At 57.1% G+C, this 26,717-nt stretch overlaps 14 protein-coding genes across 14 annotated transcripts; 10 read left to right on the forward strand and 4 right to left on the reverse strand.

Annotated features, from left to right (window-relative positions):
• Positions 1 to 53: 53 nt before the first annotated feature.
• Positions 54 to 997, forward strand: PHYSODRAFT_552366 (hypothetical protein; the record flags this gene model as incomplete). Its single annotated transcript, XM_009517626.1, has 2 exons — positions 54 to 683; positions 764 to 997. Exons 1-2 carry the CDS (start codon positions 84 to 86, stop codon positions 995 to 997), a joined length of 834 nt encoding a protein of 277 aa, XP_009515921.1. The 5' UTR covers positions 54 to 83.
• A 197-nt stretch (positions 998 to 1,194) lies between these two features.
• Positions 1,195 to 1,858, reverse strand: PHYSODRAFT_349212 (hypothetical protein; the record flags this gene model as incomplete). Its single annotated transcript, XM_009517627.1, has 2 exons — positions 1,195 to 1,641; positions 1,709 to 1,858. The coding sequence occupies 2 exons, from the start codon at positions 1,856 to 1,858 to the stop codon at positions 1,195 to 1,197; spliced, it is 597 nt and encodes a 198-aa protein (XP_009515922.1).
• A 651-nt stretch (positions 1,859 to 2,509) lies between these two features.
• Positions 2,510 to 2,713, reverse strand: PHYSODRAFT_248129 (hypothetical protein; the record flags this gene model as incomplete). Its single annotated transcript, XM_009517628.1, has 1 exon — positions 2,510 to 2,713. A coding segment is annotated over one exon (204 nt), but the record flags the coding sequence as incomplete, so codon positions are not given.
• Positions 2,714 to 3,079: 366 nt separating this feature from the next.
• Positions 3,080 to 5,169, forward strand: PHYSODRAFT_309438 (hypothetical protein; the record flags this gene model as incomplete). The annotated part of the gene is made up of 3 exons (XM_009517629.1): positions 3,080 to 4,536; positions 4,587 to 4,917; positions 4,957 to 5,169. 3 exons carry the CDS (start codon positions 3,080 to 3,082, stop codon positions 5,167 to 5,169), a joined length of 2,001 nt encoding a protein of 666 aa, XP_009515924.1.
• Positions 5,170 to 5,329: 160 nt separating this feature from the next.
• PHYSODRAFT_474795 (hypothetical protein) lies at positions 5,330 to 5,704 on the forward strand (the record flags this gene model as incomplete). The annotated part of the gene is made up of 1 exon (XM_009517630.1): positions 5,330 to 5,704. The coding sequence occupies one exon, from the start codon at positions 5,330 to 5,332 to the stop codon at positions 5,702 to 5,704; it is 375 nt and encodes a 124-aa protein (XP_009515925.1).
• Positions 5,705 to 5,846: 142 nt separating this feature from the next.
• Positions 5,847 to 6,785, forward strand: PHYSODRAFT_472762 (hypothetical protein; the record flags this gene model as incomplete). Its single annotated transcript, XM_009517631.1, has 2 exons — positions 5,847 to 6,461; positions 6,555 to 6,785. 2 exons carry the CDS (start codon positions 5,847 to 5,849, stop codon positions 6,783 to 6,785), a joined length of 846 nt encoding a protein of 281 aa, XP_009515926.1.
• A 64-nt stretch (positions 6,786 to 6,849) lies between these two features.
• PHYSODRAFT_466642 (hypothetical protein) lies at positions 6,850 to 8,432 on the reverse strand (the record flags this gene model as incomplete). Its single annotated transcript, XM_009517632.1, has 5 exons — positions 6,850 to 7,351; positions 7,426 to 7,541; positions 7,606 to 7,836; positions 7,921 to 8,129; positions 8,198 to 8,432. 5 exons carry the CDS (start codon positions 8,430 to 8,432, stop codon positions 6,850 to 6,852), a joined length of 1,293 nt encoding a protein of 430 aa, XP_009515927.1.
• Positions 8,433 to 10,037: 1,605 nt separating this feature from the next.
• On the forward strand, positions 10,038 to 12,572 carry PHYSODRAFT_468503 (hypothetical protein; the record flags this gene model as incomplete). The annotated part of the gene is made up of 4 exons (XM_009517633.1): positions 10,038 to 10,402; positions 10,502 to 10,594; positions 10,818 to 10,889; positions 10,967 to 12,572. 4 exons carry the CDS (start codon positions 10,038 to 10,040, stop codon positions 12,570 to 12,572), a joined length of 2,136 nt encoding a protein of 711 aa, XP_009515928.1.
• Positions 12,573 to 14,717: 2,145 nt separating this feature from the next.
• PHYSODRAFT_476334 (hypothetical protein) lies at positions 14,718 to 15,512 on the forward strand (the record flags this gene model as incomplete). Its single annotated transcript, XM_009517634.1, has 5 exons — positions 14,718 to 14,792; positions 14,880 to 14,949; positions 15,024 to 15,101; positions 15,177 to 15,248; positions 15,397 to 15,512. Coding segments are annotated over 5 exons (411 nt in total), but the record flags the coding sequence as incomplete, so codon positions are not given.
• Positions 15,513 to 18,220: 2,708 nt separating this feature from the next.
• Positions 18,221 to 18,796, forward strand: PHYSODRAFT_381531 (hypothetical protein; the record flags this gene model as incomplete). Its single annotated transcript, XM_009517635.1, has 1 exon — positions 18,221 to 18,796. A coding segment is annotated over one exon (576 nt), but the record flags the coding sequence as incomplete, so codon positions are not given.
• Positions 18,797 to 18,811: 15 nt separating this feature from the next.
• On the forward strand, positions 18,812 to 19,282 carry PHYSODRAFT_377683 (hypothetical protein; the record flags this gene model as incomplete). Its single annotated transcript, XM_009517636.1, has 2 exons — positions 18,812 to 19,024; positions 19,109 to 19,282. Coding segments are annotated over 2 exons (387 nt in total), but the record flags the coding sequence as incomplete, so codon positions are not given.
• PHYSODRAFT_468362 (hypothetical protein) lies at positions 19,274 to 19,798 on the forward strand (the record flags this gene model as incomplete). Its single annotated transcript, XM_009517637.1, has 1 exon — positions 19,274 to 19,798. One exon carries the CDS (start codon positions 19,274 to 19,276, stop codon positions 19,796 to 19,798), a length of 525 nt encoding a protein of 174 aa, XP_009515932.1.
• Positions 19,799 to 19,897: 99 nt separating this feature from the next.
• PHYSODRAFT_456568 (hypothetical protein) lies at positions 19,898 to 20,083 on the forward strand (the record flags this gene model as incomplete). Its single annotated transcript, XM_009517638.1, has 1 exon — positions 19,898 to 20,083. A coding segment is annotated over one exon (186 nt), but the record flags the coding sequence as incomplete, so codon positions are not given.
• A 4,408-nt stretch (positions 20,084 to 24,491) lies between these two features.
• Positions 24,492 to 26,688, reverse strand: PHYSODRAFT_322298 (hypothetical protein; the record flags this gene model as incomplete). Its single annotated transcript, XM_009517639.1, has 3 exons — positions 24,492 to 25,069; positions 25,158 to 26,084; positions 26,112 to 26,688. The coding sequence occupies 3 exons, from the start codon at positions 26,686 to 26,688 to the stop codon at positions 24,492 to 24,494; spliced, it is 2,082 nt and encodes a 693-aa protein (XP_009515934.1).
• Positions 26,689 to 26,717: the final 29 nt, after the last annotated feature.

Genomic DNA, 26,717 nt, shown 5'->3' on the forward strand with positions numbered 1-26,717 from the left:
GACAAAATTCAGTACAAATACTCTAGCGCGGCAATGGCCATCGAGAGCCGCACGTGAATCAAGAGTCCAAAAGGGGAAGAGCGATGGCTACCATGTCGATGAACCGACTGCTGCGCGGCGTGGCGGCGCTGTCCGTGTCGGCCCCGCGCGCCAGCCTGGTGCGCGCCGCCAGCACGCAGGCGGCCGCCATGCCGGCCAACCTGTCGCTGGCCGAGGAGAAGCCCATGCCGCCCCCGCGCGTGATCCCGGCGGCGCAGGAGGTCAAGGTGACGCCGTCGGGCGACCTGGAGCTGCAGCTGCTGTCGCTGGCCGAGGACTCGCAGGAGCTGGGTACCGTCACCATGGACGGCGAAGTGTTCGGCGCGCCCGACCGCGTGGACATCCTGCAGCGCGTGGTGCGCTGGCAGCTGGCCTGCCGCCGCGCCGGTACCAACAAGACTAAGACGCGCTCTGAGGTCAGCGGCTCCACGCGCAAGCCGTGGAAGCAGAAAGGCTCGGGCCGCGCGCGTGTGGGCGACATCCGCGCGCCGCAGTGGCGCGGTGGTTACCGCGTGCACGGCCCCGTGCTGCGCGACTTCTCGTACAACCTGCCCAAGAAGGTGCGCGCCATGGGCCTGCGCGTGGCGCTGTCCACCAAGCTCCGTGAGGGCAAGCTGGCCGTCGTGGACTCGCTGGACGTCGACGTACGTTGCTGTTTTATTTCTTAGTAAGTTGCTGCCGCCGGAGATATTGACAATTATTTGTTGGTGGTCGCTGCGAACAGGTTACCAAGACGAAGGATATGAAGAAGCTGCTGGGCGGCCGTGGCTGGGACCACGCGCTGTTCGTGGGCGGTGAGGAGGTCGAGTCGAGCTTCGTGCTGGCGACGCGCAACATCCCGTACGTGGACACGCTGCCGCAGAACAAGATCAACGTCTACTCGATCCTGCAGAAGGACCTGCTGATCATCACGAAGGATGCCGTCAAGTACCTTGAGGAGCGTCTTCACGTCGACTAGAGGAATAGCGGCGGCTCGACGAGTGGCACGTACAGACAGTCAGTAGGGCGAGACAGGTAGCAGGTGGCCCCGATCGAAGTTGCAGATAGAGCGTGACTGACTTTTGGGAAGCACCGGAGGAATGCACTCGTGTTTCGCCCTGTTCTCATTCTTCCTACCTATCTCCGCCCGCTACTATAATCCTACGTCCTTCCTACTTAGATCGATGGCGCTTCACTGAGGTCCACCGTCGGCGAGAGCTCCGGGTGCTTCACCGTCGCGCGCAGCCGCTCCTCCACGGGCGCCGGCTCGCTGACCTCGATCGCCGCCGAGTCGCAGGCGTTCAGCAGATGTGCCTGTCCTAGGAACTCCTTGGCCTCCGTCAGCTCCACCGTCAGCGCCTCACGCTGCTTGGCCATCGCCGCCTCGATCTCGTCCCGCTTGGCCTTGAAGCTGCGGCCGTTGGCCATCACCTTCATCAGCGTCTGCTTGATCATGCGCGTCTCGCGCTTGATCTCCGCCAAGTCGTTGGCACTAGCGCCGGCCCCAGGCTCAAACTCGCCCACCGCCATGCGCTCGAGATGCCATCCATTCAGGTCGCCCATACGCGCGTCAGGGGCGCTCAGATCCAGGATCTCACGGAAGTTGTCCACATTGCGGCGTTGCTGTATGGGGGGATCAGTAGAGCAGTTAGTAGGGGATCTGTCGCTGGGTTCGTTTAAAACAACGTACGTCGTAGACGTCGGCGAGCTCCGTCCACTTGCCGTCCAGGTCGTTGCGCGTGTACAGGTCGCACAGCTCGCAGATGGTAGCCACGGCGCTGGCGCTCGCCGCCGCGCCGTCCTCCTTCCCCTTGACTCGCGGAAGCGGTGGCAGCATCATCGTGTTGTCAGAAGCTCCCGATACAAAACTGGGGATAAAGTTTCAGAGTCAGAGTTTGAAGACACGACAGGCATCCCGACAAACCAGGGCAGACTAACACACGGACAAGTAAGACAGCGATTGCATTCGTTAACGGCCACGTATGGATCCTATAAGAGCGTGGGGGCGGAAGTGTTATCAACTTCACGCTGGCTCGGCTAAAATCTCGAGCATGCGCTGCATCCTCTCGCCAACTGTCATGCTTCGCCACTGCGGATACATGTCCTTGAACTTATCCCAGTGTAGGGCCGCTCTCTCTTGGCGAGTCAGAGGTTCTTGCGTCTGCTGCTTTCCGTGGCGCGTCTCCTTCCGCGTGTGCTCTTTCATCCACTGCCTATTGACACCCTTGCTCTCTCGAAACAACCGCTCGTGCTTGCGCGCGGCCTCGCGCAGCATCTGCTCCTGTCGCCGTTGAAGCTCTTCCATATATTGCTTGTGTTCTCCCGCGTGGTCCTCATACCAGCGCATGTCCTCCGTAAACCAGCGGAGGCTCTCCTCGAACCAGCGCAGGTCCATGCCGTAGAAATGCATGTGGGCTGGCCTGGCGCGCTTGTCCCCAGCGTAGCGTGATTGAGCAGCAGCGGTCTCGCCAACGCTTTCTCCCAGTTGGCGGTCGTAGTTGTCTCTCCTGCTCTCGTCGTTCAGCACCTCGTAGGCACTCTGGATCCGCTGGAAGCGCTGGGTGGCCTCCTCCTCCGACACCCCATCAGGCCGTTGCCCCTGCTTGTCCGGGTGCCAGCGCCGCGCCAGTAGTCGGAATGCTTGCTTGATCTCCACGGCGCTGGCGTCTCGCGCCACGCGCAGCACCTCGTAGTGACTCGCCATCGCTGCAGCAGATTCGGAAATGAACTAACCGTTGTTCGTGTTTGTGTTGAAGCGAAATGACTTGTTCAAATTCCAACACAACCGTTGGAAGAAGCCAAGCCCAAGAAAATATTTAAACAACGCAAGATGCTCCTCCAAAGCACTTGCAATATGCAGGTCAGCCCCTCTCTGCTGGGCAACTTCAGCTCTAGGCGTCGTTATCCGTGTAGACCTTAGTTCTCGTTGCCCGTGCCATGCATATAGGCAAAAGATACCCAACGGCAACTTCAACGAGTTCCGCCCCAAATAGTGGGCGGTCTGGTTTTGGCGTGAAGAGCTCCCCCACAATCACAGCTGATTTGCAAGACCGCCCCCGTCATGAGTAACGCCTTCCAGCACGGCAGCCGGACGCTGTTCACGTCCCCGCACATCCGGCGCCCGGAGTACTGGCAGTTCATCAAGCTGGTGGTGCCTCCCGGCCGCACCCTCCCGCCGGGGAAGACCAAGTGGAGCAGTGACGACACTAACGAGGCCTTTTGTCTGCGATGCGACACCACCATCCCCTTCCAGAAGTCCCCGAGCGTTGTCGTGCGCAACCACATGCAGAAGAAACACCCGCAGGAGCTGAACGACTTCATCGCCCAAGCGGGTTCAGCGGGGAGGGGGCCCGCTGGAAGCGGGAGAGCGAAGCGATTGTCGTCTGAGCCCTCTATGAGTGAGGACATGGGCTCCATGGTTGCAAGCAGCAGTTCCGCTGCCCCCGCAGCGAAGAAGCCGCGACGCAACCAACCGACTGCCAGAACCCAATCTGAAGACCGCCAAGCGATGGCTATGGATCTGTTAGTGCGCTGGATTTGTGGCAGCCTGGAACCGCTGTCCACGGTGACGGAAGGTGGCTTTATCAAGCTCATCACCTTCCTTTCACAGGGGACGCACGAGCTGCCCGACCGAACGGCCATGTGTCGTGTGGTGGAGCAGAAGGCGGCGGAATGGCGCTTCGAGACGATGGAGAAAGTAAAGTACAAGGTGGTGGGGCACTACTCGCTCTCCGCTGAGCTTTGGTGCACGCACTACGACATGAAGTATGTCGCGCTGCTGTGTCACCATGTGAATGACAAGTTTGAAACGGAAACGTTCCCGTTGGGTGTGATTTATGTGCCACCGCCAGAGGATGGAGGAGCAAAGGAGCTGGCCAAGCTGATGGAGGCTGTTTTCAGGGACTGGGGTCTTCCTAAGCACTCTTTGTCTCTTCTCCTGACCAGCAATGATACAACCATTCGCCAGCTCGCATCAATCCTTGAGGTGAAGCGATTTCCTGATCTGTGGGCTGTGGCGCACAACTGCCTTGTAAGCTGGATCCGGCCACCTCGTGTTGCTGCTTCGAATGCTACAGTGCCCGCTGGAGGTACCAGAACCAAAGCGGCTGCACAATTGAGTGTTGCGTCGGTAGTCCAAGAGCTGCGATGGCTAGCCGATGGATTCGACCATGATATCAGGGTCAAGAAGATGCGTGCTCAGACAATCGGTGGAGACGAAGAGGAACTGCTGATTCGCAAAACGAATTGCTCAACGTGGGCTGAAGTGTACGATTTCCTGTCCGAACTGATGCTCTGGAGACCGTCGATCAACCGTTTTTTCGCCTCCGCGGCCTCCAGTTCCACTTGTCGTATTACCGAGCCTACCGCGAAGATGTGGTTTGTTGCGGAAGCCTACCTCCTCCTGCTCCGCACGCTGCGTGAAGTCAAGCAAATCACCACCAAGGACAAAGCGCGGACCCTCCCGTTTGTGATCCATTGTCTAATGGCTATCAAGCAGCAACTGAGCCAGGAAAACATGTTAGTGCCGCTGATTGATCACTATCGGCTGACGACGCAACGGAAATCAGCACCGATCTGCTCATGCTTCAGAAAGGGATCGTGGACAACCTCAGCGCAAACTACGACGCATTGGTGCCGGAGTTTTTGTGGTGCTCGCTTCTGGATCCGCGGTACGCCAAGATGGACCACGTTGATGAAGACAAGCGCGTACAATGCAAACTGGAGCTAACGGAGCGTACGGTTGAGCTGCATCGGAAGAACACCCCAACGCCGGGGCTCATGCATCAACTACTGCAGGAGGAGGATGCACCAAACGAGATCGACACGGACGAGATGCGGATCTCCGTGGCCGACGAGGTGTCCGCTTACTTGGCTGAACATCAGCAGCGGACTACTCGCGTAGCAGACCCGTTCGCGTGATGGCGGGATAACGGTGAGCGGTATCCGTTCCTCTCGGCGTTGGCGCGCGTGTGGCTCGGTAGTGTTGGCTGTTCGTCTGCCGATATCGGCGCACTTCGCCGTGAAATCCCCTACTTGGTGGTTCTTGACAACGAGGAGCACGAACACTCGGAAGATCCGTGGAACACCATGATCAACATGCTCTACCTGCACGTGAGCATCCGCGAGTCAAAGAGGTCGGAGCAAAAGTAGTGAGTATTATGAGCGAGGGTGGCCCGCAAGTTGCAGGCTGCAACTTGAAGGTGCCAGTCTTTATATGATTTGCCAAAATTGGACCAATAGTATGCTTCTGTTTTGTAGCCACTTGACGTGCTTCAGTTCGTGGTGGACGGTCTCCACCAAAGGAAGCGCAATGCGGTGTCACTACGAGGTGCTCGCGGTCGAGCGTGACGCGACCGCCGCGGAGATCAAGAAGGCCTTCCGCCTGCAGGCGCTGCGGTGGCACCCGGACAAGCACCAGCAGAACGGCATCTCGAGCGAGGAAGCCACGCAGCAGTTCCAGACCATCCAGAACGCCTACGAGGTGCTGAGCGACCCGCACGAGAAGAAATGGTACGACGAGCACCGCGAGCAGATTCTGCGCGGCGGAGACGGCAACGACGACGACGAAGACGAGGACGACCTCAACCTGTTCCGGTACTTCAGTGCGTCTGTGTACTCGGGCTTCGGCTCGGACGAAAAGAGCTTCTTCTCGGTGTACGGAGAGCTCTTCACCAAGGTGCGGTGACTATTGGACAATTGTAGTGGCGAAGCTGTGATTTTACCGCTATTGGGGGTGTTATTGTGGACAGATTGACGAGCTGGACCGAGAGGGCAGCGACGCGTCGAGGTATGAGGTTGCGCCGGAGCTAGGAGACGCCAGGACGGCGATGGACGACGTCAACTACTTCTACCAGCACTGGAAGGGCTACACGACGCAGCGCAGCTTTGCGTGGGTTGACGAGTACAAGACGACGGATGCACCCACTAGAATGGTGAGGCGGGCGATGGAGAAGGAGAACAAGAAGCTTCGCGACGCTGCAAAGAAGGCCTTCACAACGGAAGTGCGTGAGCTCGTGGACTTTGTGTGCCGCCGTGACCCGCGTGTCCGGGCGTTTCAGAAGCAGAAGGAGCAGGAGAAGGAGCAGCGGCGGATTGAGGAAGAGGCTAAGAAGCGGGAAAAGCAGGCGGCGTACGACACCGAACGACGCGCGTTTCAGGAACAACAGGAGAAGCTCTGGGCCGACAGCAATATGGAAACCAGCCGCGTTGCTGATAGAGATATTGAGCAGGAACTTGAGAAACTCCGGAAGAAAATGGACGCGGACGTGCTGGTGTGCGACCTGTGCAGCAAAACTTTCAAGTCTACCAAGCAGCTACAGAACCATCTCACGTCCAAAAAGCACCGCGAGAAAGAGGAGGAGCTGGGCGTATTCAGCGACCTTAGCATTCTGGACGATGAAATGGATCGAGCGCTCCAGGAGGAGCTCATTGCACTAGGCAAGGTGAAGAAGGAGACTGAAAGTCCTGACGACACCCCTGGTGTGACGCCTGAAACAGACGAACAACTTGATGCCGAGATCGACCCAAAGCAACAGGAAGCTGACGAAGAAGCTGCACGGAAAAAGGAGGAGGCTGAACGTGTTCGCCTTGAAAAGGAGCAGAAGGCAGCTGACAAACGTCGCGAGCGTAAGGAGCAGCGCAAGAACAAGAAGAAAGAGAACGTCGAGAAAATCGTGAGCTCCGCGCGATCGAAGAAGGAGAAGAAGGAAGAGGAGGAAGAACAACGTGGGCGCGGCAAGAAGGGCGGGAAGAAGCGACGAGGTTAAGACGATAGAGGATAGTCCCCTAGAATTCATACTGGACGAATGTTTAGGCAAGTGTTGAAATTGCTCATTGATTCTGACTTCTTAGAGCTGTTGCGCAGTCTTCGCATACGGGCATCCATTTCGACGCAGCACATTTCACTACTGCTGGTGCCGTACTGCAGTTGGAGCAGTATATCACGGTTTCTTCTGGTTTTGCTGCCGTAGATGATGTGCTGCTGGGTTGCTCCTCGATAGAAGGCTTGTCGTGTGCTCGCATCTGGTTCAGCTCTCGCTCCTCTTTCCATCGCGAAACCCGCGCGCGCTGCTCTTCCCGCCGTTGCTGGTCAAGTTTCTTCTTCTGCACGAGATCTCGTTGAACACGTTCGTGAAGCGCATCAAAGTCGTTGTGGACCTGATCAAACAGCCACTGGAGTCCTGATTCAAGGCGCTCGTCTACAGCACCACCGTTGACTGCTGGCTTGGCAATGCACGGTACGATCGTGGAGCTCGGGAACTTGTTCAAGCGCAGTAAATTTGGCATTTCCTGCTCCGCAATTGCGTCGGCGTGATCTCGTTTGTTGGCAAAACTACGTTAATGAACAAGCATCAGTGAGTATCAGTATCACACGATGCTAGGATGAAAACGACAGTCTGCCCGTACATTAGCAAGGGTTTGTTGGCCATAACCTCGTTTGCCATCGACTCTTCCAGCACATTTGCAGCCTGGAGTACTGCATTCTCACTTGATGAATCCACCACGAAAATGACGCCGTGAACCTGAGAATGGTAACAAATAAGTTAAAACGACACCGCGTTTCCAACACACGAACTTGATACTCACATCAGCGTAGTATTCCTTCCAGACATTTCGAAATGTCGGGCCTCCTCCGAGGTCGTAGAAAGTGGCCGATCCGGTCTCGGTTTGGAACGTGGCAGAAGTGAAGCCTGCGCTGGGCACGTGCTCCTTGTCCAGATCGCCTTGTAAGGTCGACAGTAGTGTAGTTTTCCCCGCTCCGTCGATTCCAATGATCAGGAGCACAATGTCCATTGTTCGGGTAACCTTCGGCTGTTCCTGATTGTTTTCAAGTTCTACTTCAGCTGCCTTGTGGGTCTTCGGGTCGGGAGTTGGATGCAACTTCAGACACATGTAGTGAACATTGCTCTCTGTCTTGCCATCGTCGTATAAGACAGTAAAACTCCCGTTGTCATCGATGGCTGTGATGGTGCCTGGAAAGAATTTCGGTCGGCCTTTGTATCGACACAATACGCGGTCGTTTACACAGAAGTGAACCTCGGCCTCGGGTTGATTTGACGTCTCCTCAGACTCAATAGCAATGCGTGCAGCAACCACGTCCTTGATGAAAGCTAGTACCATGGCAATAATTAGGATTGGGCTCGATCTTCCTTCATAGAAATCCTCTCATCAAACGTACCTTTGACAGAGTTGGGTTTTTCGCGTAGAATCTGCTTCGCGAGGTCATCCATGACTGGGATCACGCTGGTCGACATGAAGTCGGCCATTTTGCGGCGGTTCGTGAGCTTCTTAGCATAGCCCACGCTCCGCGGAGGATGCGAAAAGCGACCAGCCTTCTGCTCGTCCACGAAGTCGTGGATGAAGTGATACACGCTCTCCGGCTGATACAGCAGCAGCGACTCGATAAGCGGCATCAGGACCGGGTCCACACATCGTCGAAGGTATTCGTGCTCGCTCTCCGCCGCCTTTCGTGGAGTTCCTGTGCATTGATTGAAGCCATATGCAAGTGAGAAGGATGCATCGATGATCTGGAGTCGCTGCAGGGGCTGCACCTGGAATACTGCGAGGCGTTGACTTGGTCACTTCACGCAACCTCCGGGCGCTCATGATGGCGTTCAGTCCACAGGCACGCCTAGTTTGCAGCGGTAATTGCTGCGGTGGAGTCTAGGGCGGAGGCCACATGTTGCAGTCGACGAAAATAGCGGAGCCATCGCTAAACTCGGAACTGGTTGCACACATGCAACTGGCAATTTACCCTACCAAAATATAGAATCGGTCCGAAAATAGAGCTCATCCTAATTCAGGCCAAATCCTAGTCATCCTAGTTAAACACGAGTTGCTGCAGAGCCCCACACCGTGCGTCATGGATCCCCTCGCCAAAGCGCCTTGAAGAGCTGACACGCCTATCCGATCCTGTCCACATCAATGAAATGCCGTGGCCATTTGATCAGCCGTGCAGTGATCTCGGCCGCGATTGCTCGAACTTCGTCACTCTGCACGACAGTCGCGTCGCCTGCACGGAGCTCTGCCGCGGAGCCGCACGTTGCAGCTCCAGCTGTCCTCCGTCGCAGTGGTCGTGCCTCCACAAATGTTGAGTGCAGCTCGCCTGGTGCAATAAGCCCACACCGAAGCGAGCTACAATCGCGGCAATCTCATCCTTGCTCGAGAAACAGCAGCCACTGTATACAGCGACTGTGTTGACTTTGATCTGTGCAAAGGCCCTCAATGCGATGACCTTCCGTTGATGCCGCGCTGCTCCGCGTTGGACTCAGGAGCCGATACGATTGCCCGCGGGCCACCACGTCGAGCTGCAACGGCACGAAACGTATGGACTCTACCCGGAACGATCCACCGCGAAGCCCCTCGATTGATCAACACGCGCGCGTCTTCCGCGGCAGCAGCAGGGGCCGAAGCGCGTCCAGCTGAGCCTTTTGCAGCGGAACAACGTTGAACTAGCCTACGGTTACCGTTTCCCAAGTTTACAGCGCATACTGGGGGCCAGTCAAAAAGCGCGGCGAAACGACCTTGGGGTTTCGACCAATCCCGGAGTTATCAGATCCCATTTTCGACCAATGGCGTCTCACATCCGGTTCGCAAGACTGGCTTTAAGCCCTGGTTATGCGCGCGTAGTCGCCCCACCGCACGGCAGTGGGACATTTGTGCTGTGGACCGACACCTCCATTTGCTGCTCGGACCCGGGCGAGAGCGAGCGGCTACTTGCACCCTCCCCCTGCGAGCGCCACAACGCCTTCCAGCCGAGGAGGAGCCCCCTCCGCGCTGCTGCTACTGTCGCTCGTGGCGAGCGCGAAAAAATCACCCGCGTCGAGTCGGTAGGAGGCCAGTTGCAGTAGCGGCAGCTCAGCAAACGCTGCAGCAATGGCTGAGGGCTAATGAACAACTAACGCTCTGTGTGTGGTGGTGAAAAATCAGGTCTGCAGAGGCACAAGACGAGCGGCTCAGGGTGCGGCACCTTAGGTGCAAGGGCTCAGTGTTTTTCCGGGGAAATGAGCAGCAGAACTATGCGCGGCGCTCGAACGCTTGCAGAGAGCGATACCTGCTCGGTCCCGGAGCACAACACGCTGACCAGCAACTGCTACGGCGCGTGCAGCTCCTCGCTGTGCGTCAACTACGCGTCCACAGCAGTCGGCAGCTCCAGCAAGGACGGCAACTTTTTCTACCGGGGCTGCGCGTCGGCGAATATGCCGACGTGCAAGACGAAAGTGACGTCAGGCAACTGTGAAGTGCAGTGCATAGTGGACACGTGGGCGAGCTGGAGCATGCCGCACTGGACAATTGACATTGCCCAACCGCAGAGTGACAAGGCGGACACGGGAGTCTTCCAGGCTATTGAAGACCTCAAGATCCCTTCGACCCTGCAGAACCTGTACGTGGCTGCCAGTCTTCCATTCCTACGACGCGTGGCATGCGGTAGCCCCGCTGACGATGGTGAATTGTGCGTGTACGTTCGGTTTACGATTTGCAGGTCGATCGTTGGTGCGACGGCGGACTCGCAGATCACCGTCCCGCTCTCTTTCTCGTCGAATGCTTTCCGCAGCAGCCAAGGGCTGCAGCAAATGTACGTATTCGTGCGTCTTTCGGCCCAACCCAAACATGAATCACCCTGCGTGCTGTACTGACGGTATTGTGTTTTGGGATGAATTCTAGCATCATTTCAGATGTTGCTGTCGGTGATATGCTCACGAATATTTTTCCGGACTCACTTCAGACGCTGTAAGTCTATGTTAATTAACTGTGCGGCATCTTTTCACCGTCAACTGACTACTGGATTTCGTACGCAGTATTATTCAGCGATCTAAACTCACCCAGTTCGATCCTCGTGGGCCGCACGCATTTACTTCCGTATCTACGTTGTAAGTTTGTTTGACACTACATGCTCTTTTGGAGGCGTTTGCATTAAACTCACGTGGGTTTGAATTCGTATTTGAAGAGACCTTCGCGACAACCAACTCACGGATATCCCTACCATTATTTATGAAATGCGCAACCTGTCGGCTCTGTACCTGCAAGGCAATGCCATCGCCGACGCCCACGTCACCCTTTCACAGCTCCAGTATTTGCAGGAGCTGCCCGTTTTCGAAGCCAATTTGACGGTCAATGGGAGCTGCTCAACGGGGTACGAAGCTGTTTCGTGGGCTGACAAAAGCGTGTGCTACACAAACGGTGACGGTCTCGGCAGCATCAACAGCTCGGGATCCAAAGACAAGAGCACGACATCCACGGCAAGCGAGAGCAGCAGCAGTCCGGTTGTACTCTATGTGGTCTTGGGCCTTGCGCTCTTCGTAGTGCTGGCCGTGATAGGAGGCGTGGTGCTACTACGACAAATGAAGAAAAAGACGGCACAGGAACAGCACGACTCTCTTGTGTCTGCCGATGGTAAGATTAAGGCCAACCTGCGGAGTCTAAGAGCGAGAATGGGGGCTCTAAACGGCACGGTTCAGACGACGGAACTCGAAGCTTCGCTGAACGAGTATAACTACGGAGGTGGAGTGCGCAAGGCTGCGTTTAAGGAGATCCCGGCCGCCGATGTGGTAGTGCTGAATCAGCTGTCAACGTCGGGTCCAGTCACTGTTGCTCTTGCCGAGCACTGCACGCGCTTGGTTCTTGTGACCAAACTCCAGACCAGCGATGACGACGTCGAGGCAGCTTTGGACATGGTGCCGACACTCTCGCAGATGCGTCACCCTCAGATCCTCTCGATCACTGGGCTCGTATGGGACGAACGTCACGCGATGACTGCCGTGTGTGAATACATGACGCTGGGTACGCTGGAGGCGTATTTGCGGAGTGCTGGAACAGAGCTCAACTGGTCAAACTTCAAGATGAAGGCGGCAGCTGAGATCGCCCGTGGACTCATGTACCTGCACAGTCAGCACATGGCCACGTACGACGGACTCAATGGCCGGACTGTGTTGGTGGATCCCGATAAGGGCTGCAAGCTCAACCCCATTCAAGCAGCACTCCCCACGAATGGGTCGTCACCCTACAGCTGCCAGTCGTACTACCGCCGTTGTGACTCGACGTCCAAGGCGTTTTTCGCTCCTGAAATCCTCATCGGCGAACCGTCTCGGTCGTCTTCGGATATGTACGCGTTCGGTGTACTGCTAGCGCACATCGATACGTGCCAGACTGCCGACGAGATGATCAGGAGCTCGTGGAGAATGCGAACGCAGCTTGGCGACTCAGACTCGGACAACGGAACGCTTCTTTCAACCGATGGCACGGTACTATCAACTAATGCTGGTGGTATTGATTTCGACAGCTCGCGGCGACGAACGACTCAGCTCGAGAGTCTTCCGAGCTCAAATAGTTCGCGCACTCTGCAGAGCTCCCGTAGTCTTGCGTTGGAGGAGAATCGACGGCGGACAACCCCGGTATTGGGCACGCACAACAACGACGAGACCAGTCTCATGAGCATGTTCACGTTTACACCTGAGTGCCCCACAATGGTTCGGGAGCTGGCAGGCGCGTGCTTGCAGTACGACCCATCGCTACGCCCCAGCGCGTCCTACATCGCAGCCATGCTGCACATTTAGCCAGGCCCAGATAGTATACATAACTCCAAAAAGTACAATACTTTAGTGATTGACGAAAGTGTACTCTGCGTAGTCGTCTTCATTCGTCTTCTCCCAATGCCCGTTAGTCTCCAGTGCTCAGAATCCAAAAGTGAAGCATGGCGCGTGATACACGCAAGAGGAAGAAGTGTCAGGGTGATGAAGGCGTGCACTCGTGCGTTATGTGCCTCGAGCAGATGGAGGATGGCTTGGCTGCCTTGCAGTGCGGCCACATCTTCCACCACATTTGTTTAGAGCAGGCGCTTGCAAGCTCAAGGCGCAGTTCGACTGTATTTGTCCCTCGGAGCTGCGGACTCGAGCCGTAGACAATCGCAGCATATCCAGCGCAGATTGGACAGTGCGAACGTGCAGTTGAAGAGATGGCAGCGGATCGGTAGGATGTTTGACACCTGCGCCGGATGTCGAACACTAACATTTCGATGCGTGTTCGCGCCACGGCGGACCGAATGCTGAAGAAAGTGCGCGGTGTTCGCGCTGCAGAGTGCGGATGGAGGACGTGGAGCGCGCCGCGCTCGAGTTCGCCTCTGCTGCCGGTCCTGCTCCCGGTGCTCCATGCTGTCAACGCCACCACCAGCCGAGGGCTGCGACCGCGCGGCGAACGGAGCCATCGCGACGCCGTTGACGGGATCTGTACGCCCTTTGAAGATCGACCGCGGGCCTGAACATGCTCTGTTCGACCAGACCTCGTTGCTCACGATGGCGGCGCACCCGCGTCGTGGTGCAGAGGGGGGGCTCAATACTTGGTCAGGCTTATAATCGGAATAAGTGTGATGGAATGCAAGGAGAGCCCGACTCCCAGGCAAGAAGGCTCAGCCCCATTTTGCTCTTCTGGCGAGACCCACAATTGAACGATGAGGGGTGTCTATGTCGATTATGACCCGCTTCTAATCATAGGCTAATCACTCGACCGCCCGCAGTGACTGCAGTGCAGTCACGCAGGTGCTGATGGATCCCTCCAAGCGGCCAAAGCGGCGAAATGCTCCCCCGCAGTCACATGTGTAGCGAACGCCATGCCCCGAGCAAGCCCGACTCCAGCTGACGCCCGTCACGCTGGACTGCAAGCATCCGGAGCGCTACGTTATGGCGGCGCCACAGAGACGAGCCGGGAGTCGGTGCCGGCCGGTTCACTTGGGGTTTGTATGCGATCATGATTTCGACCAATCCGCGTGCCGTACCCATTCGAGCTTCCAAATCCCGCCGCATACAACCCCCAAGTGAACGGGGGCACCATCCGTTCCAATAGCGGAGCTCCTCCCGACCACCAGTGGATCTCGTGGTGACGCGGGTGCAGAGCAATCGGGGCGAATCCCGACGCCCGGGCTTTGCGCTATACAGAGGCGACTTGAATCGTTCTCCAAGTTCCTCGACCGGACCCGCTCCATTGTTCAGATAACAAACGCCCGGGTGGTCGGTGGTCGGCTGGCTGGCGGAAACAGGTGCCACCTGCCTGCCATCCTGCTGTGCCAAGTGGTCTGCCTGCCCCTGACGGACGCGATCGCCAGCTGCAGACACTTAGCAATATAAATACACCCCCTCACTCCACTCGCAGCCGAGTACAGTACAGACTGGTACTCCCCCCCCCTTGGTCCCTATCTCAGCCCCGTGGATGCTGCTCTTTGACCCTCCCAAGCCCTCCTCCTGCATGAAGAACTCGGACGACACCACTGACATGTGGCTCCAGCAAGTGGACGACGCCCGCGCGCAGGACGTGCCGCCCGCCGCGCTGCCGGCGCTGCAGCTCGCCGCCAGCAGACACCGGCTCGCGGCCATCATGAACACGGACGATGCCACTGCCGCTGCCGCCGCCGCGGCGGTGCTCGTCGGCCGCGCCGCTGCCAGCAAGAGCTCGCTGGCCTTCATCCTGGGGGGCAACGCGGACGAAGACCAGGCCCATTCGACTGGCCCAAGCTTCGGTACGTTGCGTTGCGTTGGCGGACCGTTGGATTTGCAGCGACCTCCGTGGTTGGGCGCGGACTGATCGATCGCGTGCTTGGTCTTCCTACTGTACGTGCGTTTGCAGCTGATCTCACGGTTGGTTCAAGTGTGTCCGCGTCGGAGAACAGGGCTGCCAACGTGCCGGCCCCTGCAGCCCCCAAGGCGGCAGTGAAAAAGTCGCGCATCTGCAAGTTTGAGAACTGCACGCGATACGTCGTGAACCGCGGACTTTGCATTGGCCACGGAGTAAGTGTTGGGGTGGGAAGTATGGTTGAAGAAGGTGGTGCGATGCTTTTGGATCTAACGGTTGAACTTGCCACGACCTGATAACAGGGCGGCAAGCGATGTGCAGTCCCGGGGTGCACGAGCAGTGCTAAAAATTTGGGCGTTTGCTGGAAGCACGGTAAGCATGACACGATTTGGAAAAAAAGGTGGCTTCATGATTTGCTTAACAACAACGTTGCGTAACACGTGCAGGCGGCTCGACCAAGTGCACTGTTGCCGGTTGTGAGAATCGTGCCAAGTCGCGCGGTGTTTGTTGGTCTCACGGCGGAGGTACGGCAACTTCAAACTCAATTGTTTTTTTCGTTTTTTTATTTAACAAGCATTGCCTCAACTTTTTTTTTCCAGGCCGCAAATGCAGCGAAGAAAACTGCACCAAGACGGCGGTCTCCCACGGTCTCTGCTGGGCTCACGGAGGAGGTGAGCTGCATGAACTTTGTATATTTTTAAACCTTACCTTGATATGCTGGGCTGCATGGGCACTCACTCGCTGGAGCTTCTTCTCCGCTGGACTTGTTTCTCTTTTGCCCTGCATTTATTTGTTGCCCTTCGACTTGTTGTGCTACAGGCAAGCGGTGCGTTGTGGAAGGATGCCGTAAGCCAGCTTACGAGCGCAACGGCAACGTGTGCTCTCTGCATCAAGCCACCAACCCCGGTGCCTTGCAGAAGCCTGCCAAGCGATGATGGTAGTCCGCGCTCATTTTACGAGCGTGCGCATAGAGACCGATAGGAGACTTCCAGCAGCAGCACGCCGTTGCGGGGACAAAGTCGAAGGAGTAGGGAGAGAGGCGCGTTGAATATTTATTGTCACGATAGTTTTGACGCACTTCGAGCTTGTAGAAAAAGGCAATCCAAAATTTTTCTCGCAATGTGCTGCTTGTTGACGAGTTGAGTTGCGTGACCACCGAAAATAACTAAGCGAGCACTACAGATGCGACGCTCGCTGCGAGCAGCGAAACGTAGTAACGTTGCTGAGTCGGCATCGTTGTAGGGGGGGGTCTCCCCGGGCCTTGCACACAAGCCACCTACGGTGAGGGGGGGGGGGTAACGATACTAACCTAAAGTAGATAGTAGAAATAGATGAGAACTGGCTCAACGTCTCGAATACATGTACCTACTACTTCCTCCGGTTGGAAATGATCACCGGAAGTCATTATGATAGGTCGGCAGTTTTTCTGGGACGGCCGAATCTTATACACGACAAAAACTAATTTATAAAGTGTAATTTGAGTTCAAAGAAGGACAAAGGTATCTGAAGTACTTTTCATTTAAAGAACAGTGCAGTACCACGGTTTGAAGATTGGAGTAACGCAAGTGCGGCGTCATACAGCTCTCTACTGCACGATAGACTTACCGGTAGCTCATTCGCACGTCGGAGTTTGGCCTTCCCCAAGTGTGGTAGCTTGTAGAGATTGCCGCCAGCCTCCTCCAAGATTGCCCGCATGTACGCCTGTAGCGTAAGAAAGATGTTGTCCACAGTGTCGGGTTTGAGCTCCCGAATGCGTCCTCAACCGACGCTATAAGCGCATCGATGCCCTTCCTTGGTAGACGGTGTTGAATGCTCTGCATTGAAGCAAAAACTCCCAAGTCAAGGCAATTGAGCTCGGGTGAGTTGGCTGCTTGGCATAACAGCCTGATGTTCCACCCTCCTTCTGTGCCCGCTGCGACAACGTCCGGATCGGTTGGCGACACGTGCGGCTTCGCATTATCTTGTTGCATGAAGATGAACTGGCGACGGTCCTTCCTTGGCCACTTCGACTTGATAGCTGGGAACACCTTGGTGATCAGATAGCCCTTGTAGACATTTCGATCGACGGTATCAAGATTGCGTGTGCAAATTTCCCCCTTGGCTCTATTCTTGCTTTTACGCTGTGCCTTATACTTCTCCGTGAAAGACATGAGCCCCACCTTGCCATCCCATCTCTGCTTACGGTGTGGATCGTACCTACACAGAAATTTCATACACAGTGTCAAAGGTTATCCACAGTATAAAATTATAAAAATATAGAGACTTACCGAGGGCGTGCGAGTGCTGCCAGGAACATGGTCTTGGGTATGAAGCGCTTGCTCTTCCAGGCTCGTGGAGGCATCTAAGGTAGGAACGTCTGTTGCGGTCTGCGTAGAACCACTTCTCATCGACGTGAACCACGTTGTGCATCGACTCGAAGCGTAACGTCTTGTCGTCGATGAACGACATCGCATGTTCGACACGGTCCAGCTTGTTCTCGGGGGTCAGCGCCGGCTTGATAAACGTCGTACGACGCCGTACCATGCCTTCCTTCACAGCTTGTCGTACTAGGTGCCGGGAGAGCCCTGAAGCAGCAGCAACGCGCCTCTCAACTGCCCTATCCTCCACAGGAACACTCGCCAGCTTCGTCCGCACTTCATCTCGATTCTTACGCTTCCTGCCGCTGTTCTGCTTGATCCGGCTAGCCCACTCGCCACCAGGAACACCAGCCGCCACCGCAGCCGTGTAGCGCTTCCAAATAGCGCTCACGGTGGTCGGGCCACGCTTCACATGGGCCCCGACGCGGCCGAAGGCTCCGCGGGGTAGAACTCCATTGTCACTTAGCTTGAGGAGCTCGTCGATGATGCCTCTGCGCTCCATGTCCACCAGGTTGGCCTTCGTCATGTTTTCGCGACTCTAAACGAAGTACGGCAGTTGTGGCGGGTGCCCTCTTGATATCGGCTTGCTACTTGGAGCGGTAAAATGAAAATGACGTGGGCTACAGGGACCCGTTTGAGATGAAATCGGTGGCTATGGAAAGCAAAAAACAGACATTTTAACTAATAACTCCACCACTACGTGCTGTATAAAGCACGTAGTGGTGGAGTTATTAGCACGTAGTGGTGGAGTTATTAGCACGTAGTGCTGTACACTATGTATAAAGCACGTAGTGCTGTATAAAGCACGTAGTGGTGGAGTTATTGGTTAAAATGTCTGTTTCCGGTGATCATTTCCAACCAGAGGAAGTACTACCGAAGTTGATCACTTTTGATCCCGAATTCATTCACGTGGTCGGATGAGGCAACGGTGTAGGGTGATTCATGCTCTTTCATAAGACGATAATTGTCTTCAGAGTACTGCCGTACGAGTAGCGTCTTACGTTTTCCAATCAAGGCAGTTTGGCACTATCTTGATTTTTGTATACAGCTGACTACATTGCTAATTGTCCACTGAAACGTAAGACAGTTTGTCGTACACGTATTTGTCTCGTACCATTGGCTGAAAGCCTATTCAGTTCGTTCAGCACCCCGAAGAGCAGACCCCTCCCCATCCTCCACTCAGCCGTCCTTCCCATGCCTCCAGCCACGTCCGCAGAGCAGCCATCCCCCACAGGCATCAGCACTAGCCAACCAACAGCGGCATGGATCCCTCATCTCGCGCCAGTGACGCTCTTAATGCCGAGAATGTACGCCGCGCGTGTACGACCTCGAGAACGCAGCGTGTATACCGCAGCTATCGCCACGGGATAGCTGCGTGGATCCGCGAGTCTAAGGCCGATGCAGACCGGTATTTCGAGCCTGGTGGCGCAATTGACATCTCCATGTGCACTCCCAAAGATTTCGAGGCGTTTTTGCTGAATGCCACTGAGAAGAAGCTGAAGGTGACCACACTCAGTGGTTATAGGAGCGCAGTCAAGGACATTTACCGACAGAAGAAGCTTCCTCTCCCTGCTGCGTACATGAACGATATGAAGACTTTTTTCGCTGGGCTCAAGCGCATCGAGGCGGAGCGCAACCAAGGAAGTGCCGGCGAGGCAAAAATGGCGGGGAAAATGGCGCTACCGTACTCTGTGTACGAGCGAGTGTGTAAGCAGATGCTCATGCTAAATGACGGTGGGTTTGCCCACCTATTTCTGACGGTGCAGTGGAATCTGATGTGCCGATCTCAGTCGGTCGAAACTATTCACACCGGGCACATGAGTAACGAAGACGACAGCATCGGCTTCGTCTTTCATAAGAGCAAGGCGAATCAAGATGGTAAAGGACCAAAAGACCCCCGACACGTCTACGCCAACCCATTTGCTCCATGGACATGTTGCATCACCGCGCTAGGGGTCTATTGGGCGTGCTACACTCGCCAAGGCACCGGTCCGCTGTTCCCAGGCTCCCTGCAACGCAACCGGTTTCGCAAGGCATTTGCCCGCGCCTTGGGAAATGCTGACGACGAAAAAAACTATGGAACTCATTCGGTGAGAAAGGGTGTAGCTACGTTCACGTGCAACGGGAGTACGGGAGGCCCGTCCATCGTGAGCGTGTGTCTGCGCTGCGGGTAGTCTCTTGGAGGTGTCCAAGACCGCTACTTTCGATATGAAGCCGCTGGAGACCAATTTCTGGGCCGTGTTGGGGTAGGTTTGCCACTGAACAGCGCCGGTTTTGCTATACTACCGCCCCACTTCAAAGATAATACCGACCCAGTCGTGCGTGAAGGTGTGAAGAGTATGTTTCCAGCGCTGGCTTCTGACTCTAGCCTGTTATTAGTCCTCAAGCTCTGCTTAGCGTCGCTGGTGTTTCGCAGCGATTTTCTACTGTCCCAACTCCCCGGTACATCGATTTTCCGATCCAAAGATTTAAGGGAGCAGCTCCGATCGCGGCTTGTACAAGTAGATTCTCCGTGGATGACTGCTACCGGTATCCCACCTCAGGTGGTCATGTTTGGGCTACAAGAAGAGATTCGGGTTACAGTGTGCGCTCTACCAGAATCTATGGCTGCTAGATTTGCTCAATTACTGGAAGAGAACGGGATCTGTGGCGGGGGTGTTACTCAGCAGCAGCTCGAAGCAACATTGCGCCGCGTAATGGGGGAGAATAATCAGACGCAACAGCAAAATGCTGCAAGTCGACCCGGTGGCGATGCACCACGCACCACTGTTTACTTCTGGCCAAGCGATGGTAAATTGCACACTCTCCCAGAATCGTTTGAGTTTCCTAGCACTGATGTGCTACATGCGTGGCATTTATGGTAGTTTGGGAACGAAGATGCCGGGCAGCCTCCGTTCGAGTCAGTGAGCACGCGTGATCTGTCAACGAGGAAGAAGCGCCAAACGTATTCCGAGTGGCGTGTGATGATGCAGCACATCTCAACGGCAATCAAACGCGCAACAGGCACGCCGCCTCCTTCCTCCATGACAGAGCAGCAAGCTGCCATGCTCTGCATCGCTGGTGTCAACAGTCTGCAGCTCAAGACTAGCCGTCATACCCGCCGACCAACCCAACTGAAAGTCACGACTATGCTGCGTCTAGTTAGAGAGGCTGTAACGGGGTTACATGGAATAGTGACCCTGTCACTATTCCGGGATGACTACATCGGTCACTCCCCTGGATAGTGACCCAAGTGGCCTCAGAGCCAACAGATACATTTTGTATGACACAAACTATAGGGAACTTAGGATTTGTATGCAGGCCAAATCTGTACCAACCTATAAATACATTCAGCCGCGCCCCAGGAACCAGGGGAACACCGGGCACCAGTAGGGGCGGGGCGCCCTACTGGGGAAACTCTAAGTCTCCATGAGGGGCGTGCGGGTGGCGCACGCCATGGGGACTTAGCCCCTGAGAGTCTCTGTACTCTCGAAGCGGAGAAGGGCAGCGGTGGGCTGCTTGTGGTGCACGCGAGTGTACCGGGATACGATCATCCCTTGAGAATCTTGATCGACTCTGGGGCGTCCACGAACTTTGCGCGCCGCCAGACTGTCGCACGCAATCGCAACAAGTACGCCGATGCGCTACGAGGCAGCAAAGGCAACGGGCTGGTCTCGGTAAGACTGGCCGACGGTACGGTGGTAGAAGTACCTCGGGTCCACATGGACCTCACTGTCAAGTTCGAGGACTTCGACAGCACGGAGCCGTTCTTGGTCCTAGACATGGACAAGTACGACTTGATCCTTGGCATGCCGTGGCTGGAGAAACACGAGCCTTGGATCGACTGGCGTGGCAAGGCCATCAGGGCCAGCCGTCCCCCACGCTCTGACAGAGCTTTGATGAGTCATGTTCCCACCTCTGGCAGCAGCTGGGGCGCCCGCGAGGGCCGCCAGGGCGCAGCAGCGTCTAATGAGTTCTTGGGGTCCGTCGAGACTGACGACGACTCCGACCGAGCCGGACGAGGCCTGAGAGTGGAGGTGCCGGACAGCGCCTACCAGGTGGGTAACGTAGGTCCACACGCGGGTAACGAAGTACCGCAGGCAGCAAGGGCTGCTGGAGAAGGCGTCGCTGGCGTTGGCGTGGGTAACCAAGTTCCACGCGAGGTCACTCAGACCATAACTGATGAGGAAGGCACTGCAGGCGCTTCCGGTGTGGGTAACATAGTTCCACAGGAGGTCACTCAGACCATAACTGATGCGGGAGTCGCTAGAAGCGCTCCTGGTGTGGGTAACCAAGTTCTACACGGCGAGGTGGGTAACATAGTTCCACCCAGCAAGGCGGGTAACCAAGTTCCGCTCAAGGACCAGGCGGGTAACGTAGTTCCGCACGAGATCGAGAAGATCGGTGGTGCCGTCAAGGCGGCGCCACGAGACGAAGACACCCGAGGGTCACGTCGTAAGCCGGGCCTAGTCGTGTGGCCGACGACGCCAGTCGCCAGCGACTCCGAGCCTCCAGCCAAGGCTCCAGCCGCCGAAGAGTGTTATCACATCTTCGACGGCGCGACCGGTAGTCGGGTCAAGACAGGAGCTGTCGAGCTTACAGCTCTGCCCGAGGTTTCAGAGTTGCTGAACCTTGAGGAGCTCGCTATGGAGGACTTCTTGGCCGAGCTAAAGGCCGGGGAGATCGCAGAGTTGGTTCTCCTCCGACCGGAGTCCACGTCGGCCGAGTTGAACTCGTCCTCGGTCATGGACCAGGCAGTCTTGGAGGAGTTCCAGAGACAGCGCGCGTCGCGCATGGGTTCTGAGATTCTTAAGAACCCCGGGGACCCGGTGTATCCCTTGGTAAAAGAGTTCGAGGACGTGGTGTCCAAGGATCCACCGTCCAATCTCCCTCCGGACAGGGGAATCAGGCACGAGATCGATCTCGTGCCGGGCACGAAGTACTGTGTCACGAGGCAATGGCCTCTTCCCCGGGAGCAGTGTGAAGTCATTGATGCCTTCTTTGCCGCCAAGGCGAAGGCAGGCATGGTGCGGGAGTCGAAGTCCCCGCACTCGACGCCTACCGTCTGTGTTCGCAAACCGAACGGAAAGTGGCGTCTGGTTCATGCTTATAACAAGCTGAACAGCGCGACAGTGCCTGCGCAGACACCGATCCCGCGCAAGGACGTGTTGCTCAACAACATGGCCGGCTGCACGCTGTATAGCGCGCTGGACCTGGTGGACGGATACTACCAGATCCTGATGCGCGAGAGCGACATCCCACTCACGGCTGTGAGCACGCCGAGCGGTATGCTCTGGGAGTGGCTGGTCATGCCTCAGGGGCTTTCTAACGCCCCGGCAACGTTCAATCGCTTGGTCGCACAACTGTTCCGACCTTTGCGTGCGCTCACACAGACGTACTTTGACGACATCTTCGTCCACAGCCGTGCCGAGGCAGGCCAGACGGCCATGGAGGTGCATCTCCAGCACCTTCGACGTGTGTTCGAAGTCATGCGGGCGAACAAACTGTACGCCAACATCGACAAGTGTGTGTTCGCAGCTGAGGAGATCAAGGTCCTGGGTTGCTTCGTCAGCAGCGCCGGGGTCCGGGCGGATCCGGAGAAGGTGAAAACCGTCGCGGCTTGGCCGCCACCTCGGTCGCAGAAGGACCTACGACAGTGGTTGGGCCTCACCAACTACCTGCACAAGTATAGTGCAGGCTACGCCGAGCTGGCACTGCCCTTGTCGGATCTCCTGAAGAAGGATGTCGACTGGCGCTGGGAGCGTCGCCATCAAGATGCTTTTAACGACATCAAAGCGAGCTTACAGCGCGCGCCAGTCCTGGCATTGCCGGACGAGACGAAGCCTTTCAGCGTAGTCTGTGATGCGTCTGACTACGCAATTGGCTGTGCGCTATTGCAGGCCGACGATGAAGGCCGCGAACGGGTCATCTCGTTCCAGTCCAGGCAGCTCAAGGCAGCCGAACGGAACTATCCAGCCCACGACAAGGAGCTACTTGCCATGAAGTACGCTCTTGTCAAGTTCCGAGTGCACCTCCTGGGCTCGACGCCCTTTGTCGTTTATACAGACCACGCGTCCTTGCGGACTGCCGTCAACACGCCGCATCTCTCACAGCGGATGGCGCGTTGGCTGTCATTCTTCGCGGAATACAACTTCCGTGTCGAGTACAAGCCGGGCAAGTTGAACGTGCTTGCCGACGCGCTGTCGCGCCGACCCGACTACGAGCTTGCTCATATTAGTCGGGTCACGACGGATCTGTATGATCGCATCAGGCTGGGGTACCGAGACGATGCCAGTCTCGGACCTCTTGTGCGGTTCTTGGCCTCTGGCTCGGAAGCCAAGGCCGAGTGGCTCACGCCCCGACAACGTGCAAGGCTGCTCCGCTATGAGTGGGCTGACGGTTTGCTCCACTATCGAGTCGATCCCGAGGATCCTCCCCGTATTGTCGTGCCCAACGACGAGGATCTCAAGTACGACATCCTGATGGAGGCGCACGACGCTCCATCCAGTGGCCATCTCGGCCGTGAGAAGACGTACGCGTCTGTCTCGCAGATGTTTTGGTGGCGTCACATGTACAAGTGGGTCGCCACCTACGTCCGAACGTGCGAGACGTGCCAGCGCGTGAAGCCTGCCGGTCACGCCTCGGCACCATTGCAGAGCCTGCCGGTCCCAGTGGACTGCTGGAAGTCGATGAGTCTCGACTTTGTCTTCGGACTTCCGGCCGATGACCGTGGCAACACTGGTGTTGTTGCCTTCGTGTGCCGTCTGAGCAAGATGGTCCACTTTGACCCAGTTCGTGACACCGTCACTGGCGACGAGGTCGCTCGCCTGTTCATGGACTGTGTCTTCCGACACCACGGTCTGCCCGAGACCATTGTCTCTGATCGAGACCCGCGGTTCACCGCTACGTTCTGGCAGACGCTGTTTCGCCTTCTCGGCACACGACTGTCGATGTCGACGGCGGACCACTCGCAGACGGATGGCCAGACGGAGCTCGTCAATCGCGTGCTCGAAGACACGCTTCGCAGTATCTGCGCGGAGATGCCCCGCGCTTGGGCTGATCGCTTGCCCATCGTTGAGTTCGCACTCAACAAAGCGGTACATGCATCGACGGGCTTTATGCCCTTTTACCTGAACGGGTTGCGCCACCCTCAGGTGCCGCTCACATTACGAGGCAGTACCGGGGCTTCGGTCCTAAGTGGGGGAGAGGCTCGGAAAACCTTTTCCTCCCAAGTCTCGGACGTGAGTCCAGCCACCTTGCGGAAGCAACTGTCCTCGTTTGCCGAAGACAGGCTGAACATAATCAGCTGGGTGCGAGACACCATGGCGCAAGCCCAAGATAAACAGAAGGAGTACTCTGACCGAAATGGAAGAGGAAACATGAACGTGTTTAAGGTTGGGGATTTAGTTCTCCTAGATACTAGAAATCTACCGCTAAACACTGTTAGCTCGGTCGAGAGCAACAAGCTGAAGCGCCGCTTCATTGGACCCTTCACGGTCCTCAGCCGGCATGGCGCGGCGTACACCATAGACTTGACCAAGTCGATGACGACTCACCCGACGTTTTACGTGGGTCGTCTTAAGAGGTACTATGACCCTCTGGCTCTGGCTGCCCCGCAGGAAGCGGTGGGTGGCCCGGTGGAGAAGAGCGCAGCTCCTCGAAGCGCGGCGTCGAGTCGAGGTAAGGCGCCTGATACGCGCGCTGGTCGTAAGACGGCGCGGCGTACATCGGAGCAGCATACGCAGGGGCCCCGTACGAGCCCTGGCCAAACTGGGCCTGATACGAGTGGGGCTGCTGCTGCTCCGGATACGGCGCGTGGCCATGAAGCTCGGCCCGAAGGCCAGCGAGCTGGTTTCGCAGCGAGTCGTTAGCCGACAGGTCGGCTCGACGATCCACACGGTCATGGAGACTGCGAGTTTCTTGATAGAGCGAGGCAACATCCTCACGGAGCCGCTCCACGGCACCAGGCTGACCAGCACGAGCGGCAGCCTCGCCACCAAGGCCGACGCCAAGCGCGATCTCGAGGACGTACACACGGTCCCGGAGAAGACGAATCTCCTCTTGCTGCAGGGCCACCACCTGACTCGGGGCCCCAGCATACGGCTGCGTCGCCTCAGGCTCGTAGCCATGGCCGTGCGAGGCCACCGCCGGCCCTCCTTGATCGTAATGGGCAGATCCACTACCACGTGGAACGAGTCGTCCGGGAGCGGCGGCTCCATGGCAAGCGCCAGCTGGAGGGGTTACCCTGAGTCGGATAACTCGTGGGAGCCCGTTGAGCAGCTCCAGGCAGACTGCCCGAAGGCTGTTGCGATATGGGACGAGAAGCAGCGGCAGCTTCGTAAGTAGTCCTTGGCTTCTTGGCCGGTACCCGGGGCACGGTAGCAGACGTAGTCGCACCACGCCCACGCTCTTCACGAGCTTTGGCTCTCGCCTCTTGCTTCAGCTCGTCCTGCTTCGAGTGGAGCTTGCGCTTGCTCACGAGTTGAGCGAACTCGATGCGGAGCTCGCGCACGTCCAGGATTGCGGACAGAGTGCGATCCTCACGGAGTTCTTTGAACTCTTGGTCGGAATACCCTTTGCGCTGGACGTAGCGCCAGAAGAGGTCTTCCACCTCGCTCCGGATCATGTTGTCATTCGGCTTGACCCAGTGGAAACCCCACACAGGATGGAGTCCACCCTTGTCCTCCGGCTTCTTGCGAAGCGTGGTGAACTCCTTCAGTGTGAGCTTGTGTGGTGCTAGTAGCACACACCGGGCGACTTCAACGTCGCCAAGAAAGAGTGGCTCTTTCTCAACAAGAGCACGCTCATAGGAACCCCTCGAGGTGTACCCGCCGATAAGGCCACGAGGAGCCGAAAGCTTCTCCAACAGCGCTGGCGCACCAGTGCCAGGCTCGGGCGGGAAGTAGCCGTGCGGGTATGTGGTATCCCCGCCTGAAGAAGACTCGATGGCAGTCGTGGCAGTCGGCTGCCTGGCATACGCACCCAAGCTAGCAGCGTGGTATTGCTGCTGCTGCTCGTCGAGGTTGTTGGAGAGCTCCTTGGGATCGTGGACGGCACCCTCCTCATCCTCAGACTCCGAGTCGATGAACAGCTTGGAGCTGGAGCCGCGAGGCGACCTGGAAGCTGAACGCTTCTTCGCCTTGGCCTCGGCGGCCTTCGCAGCGGCAGCCGCTTTCGACGCTTAGGCACGCTCACGACCTTGTGCCAGCGTCAGATGCTTGGATGCCAGCACCTCCTTGGGCTTGGAACCCGCGTCGCTCGGCGACTTCTCGGCCACGACCCCAGCGTCGGCCATGGCGACTTCGTCGTGCGACTGCTTGCTGTCGCCTGAGCCGGACTCGGCGTCCTCCGCCTCCTTCTCTGACGAGGCCTTTGCGTCGGCCGAGGCGTTGGTCATGTCGCCTGCCGCCAGCTGCGTGCCTTCGGCAGCGTGCGTGCTGCCCTCCGAGACGTTCTCGTCGTCGGGTGAACTCTCACCGGAGTACTGGACCATCGTGCAGTCAAAGACGGCGGCTTCCCAGTCGCGAGCCGGGCTTTTATGGCCCCGAGGACTCTCCTCCTTGCCTTGCGCGGCGTCAGGAGACTTGCTACGAGCCCCGGCCTGACGGCCACTCTCCGGCGTGCTGCTACGAGAGCGCACCACCTCCTCGGCCGCCTTCGTGGCCTCCATCAGCGCGGACGACTCGTCCTTGGCCTTGGACGCCCTGGTCTTCGGCCCTACGGCCCGCGGTTTCGGAGGTGCTTTCGCACTGTGCGCACTGCGCTTTGGAGGCATGCTTCCGGTCGACGTGGAGACCCTGCGGC

Source organism: Phytophthora sojae, assembly GCF_000149755.1.
Source record: "Phytophthora sojae unplaced genomic scaffold PHYSOscaffold_1, whole genome shotgun sequence".
In the NCBI taxonomy this organism is placed as follows: domain Eukaryota; phylum Oomycota; class Peronosporomycetes; order Peronosporales; family Peronosporaceae; genus Phytophthora; species Phytophthora sojae.